The 13,293-nt window shown below is 45.5% G+C and overlaps 1 protein-coding gene across 13 annotated transcripts in view; it reads left to right on the forward strand.

Annotated features, from left to right (window-relative positions):
* The window catches only part of SYBU (syntabulin), a 122,141-nt gene extending 116,396 nt beyond the window's left edge, over positions 1-5,745 (forward strand). For all 13 annotated transcript variants that reach the window (XM_043483629.1, XM_043483619.1, XM_043483625.1 and 10 more), the window contains 2 exons: positions 1,718-1,867; positions 3,866-5,745. In XM_043483629.1, the coding sequence (XP_043339564.1) occupies positions 1,718-1,867; positions 3,866-4,979 (1,264 nt within the window). In that variant the 3' untranslated portion in view covers positions 4,980-5,745. The remainder of the gene's footprint in view (positions 1-1,717; positions 1,868-3,865) is intronic.
* Positions 5,746-13,293: the final 7,548 nt, after the last annotated feature.

Genomic DNA, 13,293 nt, shown 5'->3' on the forward strand with positions numbered 1-13,293 from the left:
CCAGGAATTACTGGCTAGGCAGGAGAAATGGCCCAGCAGCAGTAGGACGGTCCTACGCATTTCCCTCCGAATGGGGAAGGGTCATTCGTGTGTTTGCCGGTTCATTCAAACACCAGATGTTTATTGAGTTCCACGCTGTGTCCAGTGCTGTGTGAAGCACTGGGAGTAGAGCCATAAACAACAGAGGTCCCTGTGCTGATGCCCAGAGGAGAAGAAAAACAGTAGCCATCTACTGACAGAAATGCATTAGGATTATTCTGCAAATACCTGTCATTCTATGTAAAAGCTGAGAACTGGGAATTCCCTGGTGGCCCAGTGGTTAAAGACTTTGCCTTCCAGTGCAGGGGAGTGTGGGGTCAGTCCCCGGTCAGGGAGCTAGGATCCCACATGCCTTGCAGCCAAAACATAAAAACAGAAGCAATACTGTAATGAATTCAATAGTGACTTTTAAAACAGTCTGCATAAAAAAAAAAAAAGTCTTAAAAAAAGGTGGACACGGGATCCATTTGGTGGGATCAAAGGAGGCCTCTCTGAAAAAGCGAAATTGAAATGAGATCTGAAGGTCAGGCAAGGAATGAATTAGTCCCTGGAAGGCACGAGGTTGCAGAAAAAAGGAACTGCACATCCAGATGGGCCCTAGCAGGCCAGTTGGGAACTGGATGCTGGGCACGGGCCATCTTGGATGGAGCGCAGGCTCAGGGCCAGCAGGGCGGATGCAGGGGCTTGGCGCGGGTCCTGAATTGGGGAAGAAGCTGCCAGCCCTCCTTCTTCCATCTTCCTCCTCCTCCGGGGCGTCCAGGTCTCACAGTCAGCTCTCTTAGAGCAGGAGGGATGTCCCGCTCTCAGCCAGGCCTGACAGGGGCCAGGTTCCAGTGAAGGAAGCTTCACAGAGCACCGGACGCCTCTCTTACAAACCCTATCTGGTGCGAGTAGACCAGCCGTTTTCCCTTCTAAAGAAGGAAACTTTCCACCAAATCAGCACACTCACATCGGGGACTGATATCAGAACAATCTGAATTCAACCAACAACAATCAAGATCTTTAGGCAAGTGGCACATTGTGTGGAACCAAGGTCATCTCGCTCCCTTCCTGCCCCCACTCATTGTCCTTTAACATAACAGCCTCTTACTCTGAACTGACAGGCGGGTCTCTGGACAATTGTGCATTATTTTACAGGAGATCGTCCCTAAGCCACAGAAAATCTCCCACTCCTGGCCCCACCCCTTTGACAAAGCCCCGCCCCCAATCTTCCCAGTTATGTGCAGTCCTAAGAGTGGCAGGTGGATGACTGTCCCCCTTCTGAAGTGAAGGGAAGAGAAGTGAAGGTCACTCAGTCATGTCTGACTCTGCGACCCCATGGACTGTAGCCTGCCAGGCTCCTCTGTCCACGGAATTTTCCAGGCAAGAATACTGGAGTGGGCAGCTGTTCCCTTCTCCAGGGGATCTTCCCAACTCAGGGATTGAACCCAGTTCTCTCCCGCATTGCAGGCGGATTCTTTACTGTCTGAACCAGCAGGGAAGCCCAAGAAGACTGGAGTGGGTAGCCTATCCCTTCTCCAGGGGATCTTCCGAACCCAGGGATCAAAGTGAGGCCACTCACTGTTCGGCTTTAAGATCCCAGCACACAGCTGCCATTTCTTCTCAAGCTGTTTAAGCTGTGCCTTGACTTTTCTTTTTTATAGAAAAAGTAATATTTCATTTACTTGGATTGTTTCAGGCGGTCTGGAAGGTACATGTCCTGTGGTGAAAATCATGGTGTCAAACCCCCAAATCCAGAGCAGTACTTGACTCCTCTGCAGCAAAAAGAGGTTACGGTGAGACACCTGAAGACCAAGCTCAAGGAGTCTGAGCGCCGACTGCATGAGAGGTGAATGCGCATTCCTTGCATGCTGTGGTTTAGAACGCTTTCTTTTTCCATAAAGTGAAATGTGAACCCACGCTATAGAAAAGAAGAAAAATGACTTCATTTAATTTTTGTCGGATTTCTTAAATCAGGCTCTCAGAAAAGTCATTTGATAATCCTGAGTGATTTGACTCTTTCAGGAGTTCAGGGAACCCTCCTGGGTTGGAAGGGACCCTCTGCTTTTTCTGGGTGTGTCTAGCTTTGACGTGAAGAGCTGGGTGTGTGCGGAGCTATTTTTAAAGGACAGAACACTTGCAGGAACAATGCTGTACTCCCAGTAGAGTGGGTCACACACAGTTGGCCCCTATGAAGCCCTGTTTGTCTGTGTCAGAGAGTAGATGGCCTGTGTATTGTGATTCCTGCAAGCTATTTCTGTGCTGAAGGAAAAGGTTCATTATTCTTGGCCAAGTGTTACGGTAATTTAAAAAAAAAAAAAAACAACAGCCCAAGCTTAAGAGATCTTATCTCACAGAGAAAAGACCTTTGACATCTTGGGACAGGCCAGATTTTCTGCCTGTGATGGTTTTCTTGGTGGTTTTTCTGAGAGCTCTGACCAGGGTCGACGGTGACATGAGTCAGATCCTACTTTCTGGAAGTCTTGGTTTATGTTTTGAGGAATCTTTGGGATGGTTTGAATCTCTGGGAGGGAGGTGTGGAAAGGCAGTGAAACTAGAGAATAGTCAAACCTAAACTTAAAGAAGCAATACATACAACATCTCTTCAAGTATTTCAGGATCCTGACTATGTGGTCTTGTCATATTCACTGAGAGAATGAGGACATACATTTATATTGACTAGGAAGAAACTGTATGTAAGGAAAAAAATTTTTGACAAATATCTAGAAATACTGTCCTGTGAAGAAACTAAGCATTCCCTTCAGTGTAGGATGAATCTAATGTCATCTTGCCTGAGAAGAGAGAGAATTATCAACATTTCATAAAGTCCTTGCAACATGTAACTTTTTATGATTTAAAAAAAAAATTTAAGTCATCATTGGAATATGATTAGAACTGTTTTGCAATGCTAAAGCTTATCAGTCTGGCTTCTGCCTTTGACACATAATTAAAAGTGATATGGACTTTCCTTCCACAAATTATTTTGTGGACATACAAAAGAATAGGCTATGGAGATTAAAGCAGGCTAAGAGACTCTAATGTGTTCTAATAAAATAATTTCCAATATTAAGTACAGGACTGCCTTGGAGATATTGCAGGTTTGGTTCCAGACCACTGCAATAAAGCAAATTACTATAAAGTGAGTTATATGAAATTTTTCACTTCTTAACACATATAAAAGTTGTTTTACCACACTAGAGTCTATTAAGTGTGCAATAGCATTATACCTAAAAAAAATGTACAAACCTTAATTTAAAAATATCCTAATTGCTAAAAAATGCTAACCAGTGTCTGAGAAAGCAGGGTTGCCACAAATTTGTAAAAGACATATCTACAAAGCATGATAAGGCAAAGTGCAATAAAACTAGTCTGTCTGTATTAAACAGAGGATAATGCTTGAAAGATGGCTCAGACCATAAAGAATATGCCTGCAATGCGGGAGACCTGGGTTCAATCCCTGGGTTGGGAAGTTTTCCTGGAGGAGGGCATGGCAACCCACTCCAGTATTCTTGCCTGGAGAATCCCCATGGACAGAGGAGCCTGGTGGGCTACAGCCTATGGGGGTCACAAAGAGTCAGACACGACTAAGTGACTAAGCACGATGCTTGAAAAAGGAGAGAAAAACAATCATAGCAAAATTTTTATTCTGATTCTAGTTACTGTTATTATTTTAGCTATTTTACAATTAAAAGGGGGCAGTTCTGGGCTAATATCTTCAAAAGAAAGAAAATAAAACCCGAAACTTACGTAACCTGTGTGTTTCCGGTGGGAAAGCATGGGCTCCAGGCGGGGTGTCAGAGTTGGCCTTTTTTTTTTTTTCCTGAGCCTCGCTTGTCTTCGGCTCTAGGGAGAGTGAGATCGTGGAGCTGAAGTCCCAGCTGGCCCGAATGCGCGAGGACTGGATCGAGGAGGAGTGCCACCGGGTGGAGGCCCAGCTGGCCCTCAAGGAGGCCCGGAAGGAGATCAAGCAGCTCAAACAGGTCATCGAAACGATGCGGAGCAGCCTGGCCGATAAAGACAAAGGCATTCAGAAATATTTTGTGGACATCAACATTCAGAACAAGAAGCTGGAGTCGCTCCTGCAGAGCATGGAGATGGCGCACAGCGGCTCGCTGAGGGACGAGCTGTGCCTCGACTTCCCCTGTGAGTCCCCGGAGAAGGGCTTGGTCCTCGGCGCGGCCTTGGGGCCGACGGAGGATGCTCTGTCCTCCGAGGAGCCGGCCACGGAGGAAGGGGCCGACAGCGAGCTGCTGGGGGCAGACGGCGCGGCCCCCGTCGAGGATGTGTTGGAGGAGCTGGTGACAGGCGCCATCCCGGAGCCGGAGCTGCCCGGCGCCGAGGTCGTGGCGCTGGGCGGCGAGGCGGCGGCGGCGGGCCGCGGAGGGCGCCGCGCGGTGGCGGAGCGGGCGGTGCAGACCGACGTGGTGCCCTACAGCCCGGCCTTCTCCGAGCTCCTCCGGCACGTGCTCCGGCTGCAGGACCCCTGTCCCTCCTCCAGCGCCGCGACCCCCGACGAGGAGTCCGGGGACGACTCGACCGATAGCTTCCCGGAGCCCATCTCCGCCTTCGTGGTCGATTTAACTCCCCGGAATCCCAACTCGGCCATCCTGTTGTCTCCTGTGGAGACCCCGTCCCCCGCGGCCGGGCCCGAGGCGCGTGGGAACCGCCTCATGAGAGAGCTGGATTTTGCGGGCTCGGAAGCAGCGGCGGCGGAGGAGGTGAGGCCAGACGGCCCGGGCCCACTGGCCCGCGCGGGGGGCATCGCCGGGCGCTACTGGAGCCGCAGCTTCCTGGTGGATCTGCTGGCCGTGGGGGCCCCCGTGGTCCCCACGGTGCTGTGGGCGTTCAGTACTCAGAGGGGGGGCACGGATCCCCTGTACAACATCGGGGCCCTGCTGCGGGGCTGCTGCGTGGTGGCCTTGCACTCGCTCCGCCGCACCACCGAGCACATCAAAACCTAAAGAGACGATGTGGCTTGGGGCGGGGTGGGGGTGGGCCCGCCTGCCCTGCCCGGTGCGGAACGGTGCCCGGTGGAGAAGCCGCGGGGTCGACCGGTGGCGGGCCTGGTTCTGTCGTTCTTTGCTCCTCGGTATTTGATTTGCACTATATTTAGTTGAAAGCCTGTTCGCTGTTGAAAACAGGAGGTATCTTCAAAGGCGTGGAGGCCTGGTTCGAGTCAATGTCCCACCGGTGTGATAGAGAAAGCATGTTCGTGACCCTGCCCTTGTCGTCCGAGGTACCCGTGCTTATTATCCTAGTGGTTCAGGAAGAGAAAATGCAGTTTGCACTTTCAAGACAGCTTCTGTAAGGCTGGCATGCTATCTCCTTGCTTCGCTTTGTGCCGTTCTTCAAAAATGTGTAATTGTTAACAGCATTCCAATGGTCTTGTGCATAGCAGGGGACTGTAACCAAAAATAAAAATGTATTTGTGTAATGGGTTGGAAGAAGTCTTGAATAGCTCTTTAGTGTCTTACTTGGGGTTGATAAGGTTTGAGTGTTTGCAGTTGTTTATTTTTAACTAAATGTAGCTCCAGAGTCTGAAATGGCTTGTGTGTTCCTAAACCTGGTAATTGATGAAACTGTATGTAAGGTTTACATTGTATTAACTTATTTTTTGCTTATTCTATATAGTGTTTTGTTGAAAATCATTTGTAACCACACACTTCAGCATGATGAAAATAAAGATTAGTGTTTCCATTGAAATAAATGTTCTATCCTCCTATAAAATAACTCTCTGTGATTTTACTTCTGCATATGATAAGAAAGACTATATGGATGGCACACCCTTCCATCTTTAACAGTAGGAGCTGTAAAAGTGGAATTAAATGATAAAGAGGAGGAAATAATTGTTCAAAAAAGGTGAGGACTTCCCACTCTTATCTTTTAAAAAGCATTATTTTCTGGGCTTCCCTGGTGGCTCAGTGGTAAAGAATCTGCCTGCCAATGCAGGAGACACGGGTTCGATCCCTGATCTGGGACGATCCCACATGCAGTGGAGCAGCTAAGTCCGTGTGCCACAACTATTGAGCCTGTGCTCTAGATCCTGGAAACTGCAACTACTGAGCCGAAGCCCCATAACTACCGAAGCTCAAGAGCCCTAGAATCCCATGCTCTGCAACAAGAGAAGCCACTGCAAGGCCAAGCCCAAGTACTGCAGTACAACTGTAGAGTAGCCCCTGCTTGCCACAACCAGAGAAAAGTGTGGGGAGCAATGAGGACCTAGCACAGCCAAAAATAGAAATAAATGAAAACTACAATTAGAAAAATGTTTACAAAGCATTATTTCTGAGTAAAAGTAGCTTTGATTGCTCTGAAGTTATCCGGACACTTGTTTGCCCCCATGTTGGGCTGGCCACGAAGTTGTTCATGTTTTTTCATAAGATGTAACAGAAGAAACCAATCGAACTTTTGGCCAACCCTGTCCTTATTCAGATATACTGAGTGTTTTCAGGAATGTGGGTTGATTTTGTTTGAAAGCATGCTAGGGGTTCAGAGAGGGAGGAGATACCGCACCATTTGGCTCCTGCCCTTGGAGTAATAGGGTGAGGGTGGGTGGCTGGAAGGGATGAGATAGTATCAAATCTGTATTATTTCATTTGTTCTTTACACCAGCCTTGAGAGGTGGGTATTATTCTATTTTACAGTTAAGGGAGCTGAGCCTTAAAAGAGGTAAATTGCTCAGAATGTCATCATTCATCTCTAGAAGCCAAGGTTTCAAGTGTGCAAAGCACATGCCTTTTCCACTTTTCACACGAAGGGAAGAGACTGGAGAATATCCTAAGTTTTCACCCAGAAACAATTCTTCCATGGCACTTAATCAGCTTTGTGGGCTAAGTTGCTTCAGTCATGTCTGACTCTTTGCGACCCCATGGTCACATGTAGCCCACCAGGCTTCTCTGTCCATGGGATTCTCCTGGCAGGAATACTGGAGTGGGTTGCCATGCCCTCAGACATACTATATTTTTGCTGACTATGTCTTAGTGCCCATCTCCCCCACTAAGATATTAGGGATCTGTGTTCTGTTTTATTCACAGATAAATGTCAAGAACTTAGAACGGCAGGTGGCACATAGTAGGGAGTTCTAATCAGAGCTGTTGAATGAATTCATCAAACAAATACTTATTGGGTGCTCTCATCCTAGACACCTTGCTAGGTCTATTATCAATAGTGAAGGGGACAGACAAGGATTCTGCCCTCAGGGAGCTTACATTCTATCTGTGAAAGACACAGAACATGCCGTCGGATGAACAAGTTAACTGAATAATGGTAAGTGCTTCCAAGAAAAAAAGATGTTTTGACCAAGAGGTTTGGGGGTAAAGGCAAGGAACACATATCTGAAGAAATACCAACAATGTTAGTGTTAATGGATGAAAGAGAGCCAATCAGTGAAGATATGGGAGGTAATGTTGCAGAAAGAACAGAGGCAAAGTTCCTGAGGCAGAAAAGGGCTTGATATGTTAGAGGGACATCAAGGAGGCCAATGTGTCTAAAGCAGAGTGAGGGGGAAAGAGGTGGTTGAGAACTGGAAGACAAGCTAGTTCATACGGGACCACGCAAACCGTGCGAGGGTTGGTTTGAATTTATTCCCAGAGCAGTGAGAAATATTAACAGACTTTATACAGGGCAATGATATAATCTGGTTTTTCTCATTCTTTTTTTAATAAACTCTGCGTCTGCTCTGTGCAGGATGTACAGGAGCAGGAGTGGCAGCAGGAAGACCATTGTGATAGTCCGTATGAGTGATGATGACAATTTGGAGGTAGAAGTGGATATAGAGATTAAGTTGAACAATTAAAGATATATCTTGAAAATAAAACTGATGTGATTTGCTGATAGGTGGAATATGGGGAGGAGATGAGGTAAGGTTTAAGGAAGAGAAATTAAGGATGTCTCACAGGTGTTTGACTTGAACATCTGGCTCAAAAGTGGTGTCATTTACTGAGAATGGAAAAGTTCGAGAGAAACGAGTTTAGAAGAATAAATTTGAGATGTCTATTAAATATCTGTGTGGAAGTGTCAAGAGAGCAATTACATGTATGAATGTGAAAATCACAGGAGTCATCAGGACCAGGGTTCTTCAGCGTTCACATACTATGTAAAACTGTGGGATGGATGAAATCATCCAGGGAGAGTGTAAAGAGGAGAAGGCGGCTGTGGTGCTTCCACATCTAGATAGAGGTAGAGGATGAAGAACCGACAAAGCATCTGGAGAGAGGCAGCCCAAAGGCAGGAGGAAAACTTGGTGAGGGCAGGGTCCTGAAAACCAAGAGCAGAGAATGGTCAACTGTGTTGAAGTCCTATTGGAAGCTGAGTAGCATCAGGACAGATAGATGTCCACTGGCTTTGACAACTAAGTGACTTAGTGACTGTGGAGATCATTTTCTTTGCAAAAATGGGAATTGAAGCCGGATGGGAGTAGGTTGGAAAATGAATGGAAGAGAGGAAGAATCAATGTGTGCAGCTAACTTATTTTGAAGTTTTACTGTGAAGAAGAAGAGGGCTGTGGGTAGTAATTATAAGGGGATATGAGTTGCAAAGATTTTTTTTTTTTCCAATACAGAGAAGAAATAATTTTTTTACACTTTTGTGATTGAGCCAATGAAGAAAGAAACTGATGACCTAGGAGAGAAAGAATTAATTGAAGGAGGGAAGTCCTTGGGAAGTGAGAAGGGACAGGATGGAGCCATGGAGAAAAGTGGGCTGTCTTGGGTAGTCAGCCCATTTCTTCCGTGGGACACACATATGCCTCCGGGACACACGTGGGCTCTCACACAGCACACGCTCAGCAGCAGAGGGACTTGGCAGAAATGAAAGGGAAGCTGTTTCTGGAAGTGAATAATCGGAAGCCTCCCAAAATAATGAACCATGCTGACTCAGGTCCCTTCCTGCAGCCCAGCCCAGACCAACACCTAGATACAGTCATCTTCCTTACAATCCCTCCCTCTGTTGTTTATTTTTTGTCATTGCCAAGTTAAGCATTTTTAAGAAAAATTACAAGAGTGCTTTTGGTATCCACGTGTTGCTACAGAAACGAATAGAACCACATAAACTCAGCACTGTTCTCCTTCACCAGTTCAAGATGGATGGCAAGATGGGCTCTGGTGAAGGAGAATTCTCCATGAACCACAAATGTTTATGTTGATTATCACTTTGGAGGCAGCTGATCACAAACAGCAACTTGTTTTGTTGTCTTAACGACCTGTATCTTTTTAAAATGTAAACCAGAAGACTCACAGAAAGTTAATTCATTGAAACACTGGACACTGTACAACATGTGTTATACACATGGAAACAAATTTGTGCAAAGGTAAAACAGGAGAACTTGGAGCGGTTATTTGGGTTATTCCATTTTTTTTTTCTCCACACTTCCTTCCTCCACCATCCCTTCCTCCTCCTTTTCCAGGGTTTCACTATGTATAGTCTGTGGAAAATTACTGCTTTTATTCAGAACAAAGTGTCTTACAAATGAGTCCCTCAGAGTAAATAAAAGATGGAACACAGCCTGCATTTCGGAAGTCCAAGGCGTTGGCTGGTTTTGTGGACAGGATCATCTGACCCCATAGAAAAAAAGCACCTCAAAGTTGCTTTCCATAATTTGGGTACCTGTGATGTACAGACAGGAAAATGGAAAAAGGAGAACAATTCTACTCTACTGAACAAACTGCTGCCCCATCAAAGCAAATGTTAAACATTTCCTACAGTTTTGTGTGCAAACATTCCAATTTACAAGAAAAGATTTTTCCCAAAGGGATAGGCTGACCTTTCCAAGTTGAGCCGTTCAGAAAGGAGGAAAAAAAAATGCAATACACTCAGATGCCAAGCGTTTCTGACATTTGTGGCAGAAGAAAAAGGAAGTCTGTGATTTGTGTTTGTCTTAGGCCCTGCCTTAGTAGTGGTTGGGTCTGATATGTTTTTCTCTTGAGGATTTTTCATTTTAAAAGTTTTGGGGTGGTTTCCAACTTCCATTTTGGCTCAGTGAGCTCTTTTACAAAATTCACTTATTCCCAGTGTTGCCAGGCAAAATGTGTACAATGAAGCAGTAACCTGGGCCATTAGAAACCGCAGTTTACAGAAATCAAGTCTTGAAAGAATGTCAACAAACCCCCAATGGTCCTGGAAAATCAATTAGAAATCCAAATAGAATACAAGTTTCTATCAGGTAGTTTTCCCGTCCTCTTCCCTGGAGGATAATTGCTTTACAATGAACCCAGATCCTATTTTACAGAGTGAAGTAAGTCAGGTAGTTATTTTTAAACCACAGGAAGACAGGTTCCACTTTGACCACTGATTCTCCCTCAGTCACAATGATTGTGGTAGCTAATGGTTATACAATGGTCTCAAAGAATTTTAAAATTTAAAAAAGGTTTAGATGCTATTCAAAAGAGTTTGTGTTAAAATACTGGAATATTTCAGCAATGTTTATGTTCTGTAAAAGGCATGGCATGTCTCTCTCAAAATAATTTTTCAACATCAAAGAAAACCTAATACACAGAACACATAAAAGTGCAGATCTGGGAACAGGACACCAGGCCTGGAGACCTCCCATTTGCCTCTCTCTCATCTCCTGCTGTGGTTCCAGGGTCACCTCTGAGAACACTTTGAAAGCCAGTTCACCATATACCAGTTTTTTGAAAACTGCCAGTTCATCTAAGAGCTCCTGGTGGTAACCCTCAGTTCATTAGAAGAGTAAGTACTCTGGATAATGCTGAAGGACTCCATCCTCTACTGTCCTAAACAACTGAATGCTTAATGGAGATGTTTCCTGCTTAATGGCAATGTTTTCTAACCATTTCTCACAGAAACTTGCTGGCCACTCTCCGTTGATTTGACTGGGAAGAGGATCTCTCGTTCCATCTACAGAGGCCATGGAGGCATCTGGGATTATGGATGTGAAATGATGATGTAAAACCACAGTCCAGGCTCCCCTGTGTCTGTGTGTGTGTTAGTCAGTCAGTTATGTCTGACTGTTTGACTATAATCCACCAGGCTCCTCTGTCCGTGGAATTCTCCAGGCAAGAATACTGGAGTGGGTTGCCTTTCCCTTCTCCAGGGGACTTTCCCCACCCAGGGATGGAATCCAGGTCTGCCGCATTGCAGGCATATTCTTTACCATCTGAGCCGCCGGAGAAGCCCAGGCTCCCCTACTGAATGCTGTTAAAGGCAGGTATCAGAACTTTTCTCCTCGTGGCCACAGAGTTCCTCCCTGTGGCAATCTTACCTGACTCACCTTCAGAGATATTTTCACTCTTGTTCCTTGAAAGTTATCATTTCTGATCAAAGCTATTTGAATAACTGAAAAATTAAAAGTTTGCTAGACCATAGCTTTAATAGACTATGAACAACAGCATTAACAACCATTAACAACAGCAATATTTCACTAATTTGATGGTGAATAAGATCCTTCCTCTCTTTTCTTGCAATCAAATAACTAACAGAGTTTGAAGTGGTTTGGTAGCCTCACTTTCTACAGTAAACAATAGGTGCTGGCATTTTAAACTGACATTTAATTTTTCTGAACCAGGATGTTATTTCTGACTTGGTTGTATGGAGAAAATGCAAAATGAAAGCAGTCTTAATAATTTTCACACAGTGCTGTGTGGTGCTGTCTCTCAGTCGTGTACGACTCTTTGTGACCCCATGGACTGTAGCCTGCCAGGCTCCTCTATCCGTGAGATTTTCCAGGCAAGATTACTGGAGTGGGTTGCCATGCCTTCCTCCAGGGAATCTTCCTGACCTAGGGATAGAATCCACGTCTCGTACGCCTCCTGCATTGGCAGGCAGGTTCTTGCCACTAGCGCCATTTAAGTAAGAACTAGACAGGAATTCCTAAAAGCTCACTCTTTGGCAGCTCAGTTTCATCAAGAGAAGAGAGGCTTTGGAAATCATAGTCCACTTAGAAGGTTGAATAACCACTAAAAAACCTGCTCTCAAAGCTTACTGTTCTCTTTTAAATTAAGCTGGCACACAATGCCTTTCTAAGCTTTAGTTTCCTTACACATGCAGTGGGGATAATGTATGCCTTCCTGGATTACGAGGAGTCGTTCACTGACAGTTAAAATTCATAGGTGGTGCCTAGCACCAGGGAAATGTGTCCTCTTACTATAGGTCAACTAAAAGGTGTGTAAAAATGAACTCAGTTAAGATCAGTCAACTTTCTCCACTCTGCTCAGGGAAAGGGCTGCAACATCAATGGGTGGTGTGATACATGGGAGGTGTGCCCAGGATCCCATGAGGAAGTATGTGCAGGGGCTCGTGAAGAAGCGTGTAGAGGAGCCGACAACACCTACCACTGCCGAGCACCTGTTATGTGTGCATCAGGCACTGAACTGAACACTGTCTCTGCTAATCCTTAAAACCACCACCTCCATTTAAAAGATTCGCAGCTGCAGGAACTTTAACACTGCTGCATCTCTACAGCAGCTGGAGAACTCTGAGCAGCTCTCAAAATGGATGTGATCAGAGTGGTAAATAGGCACAGTCCCTGCAGAAATAGCCATGGAAGTTCCCTGATAGGGAAGGTGGAGATTGACTTGGGTGACCACAGACTCCCGGCAAGAGTTTCTCTATAACACTCCAGCTTGTGATTACAGTGTCCACAGCAGCTCTGCAAGGGTAGAAATCTGTTGTATGGGGTGGAGGACAGGCAGGCTCCTAGAAAAGTGTCTCTTTCTAGCCCTAGGAGATTGAGGCTTCTGGTGAAAAAGCATCGGATACTCATGAAACTTACTCTGGTTACTGAGCAGTCCAACGGCTGTGACAAACGGACACTGAAGATAAAAGGTAGAAAGCCAAGTAAACAAACTATTGCTAGCTGTTGATATAACCTTGGAGCAGCCTTGGGTGCATTAAAGAAAATGGAAGTAAGTGACACAAAGGGAAAAAGCTGTCTTTGATATGAGGGGAGAGCAACTTAAATTTTAAAAATCTGTGTAAAAGGGGAAAAACAAGCTACCAAAATAAACTCTTTATGGACCCAACCATCTTCTTTACAACTTGGCTGTTAGGCACAAGGAGGCCGAGTTTTGGCCTATTCTCAGCTTTCAGTGGGTGTTTCTCACGACTAAAATCATTTCTAGCTTTTTGATTTAGAGAGAGTTGTGTGACTCTTCCTTTCTTTTAAGCACTCAGAGGAGCCACTGTAGAGTTTTAAATTTGCCTAGTTTCAATATTCCCATGTCACAGGAAATAGGGAGGTGGGAGGAGAGGGAGAAAGGCAGTGGAAGGGCTAGTCGGTGAAGTAGGCAGAACACACACACTCATCCATTAAATTTGCTG

The sequence above is a fragment of the Cervus canadensis genome, chromosome 12, assembly GCF_019320065.1.
Source record: "Cervus canadensis isolate Bull #8, Minnesota chromosome 12, ASM1932006v1, whole genome shotgun sequence".
Taxonomy (NCBI): domain Eukaryota; kingdom Metazoa; phylum Chordata; class Mammalia; order Artiodactyla; family Cervidae; genus Cervus; species Cervus canadensis.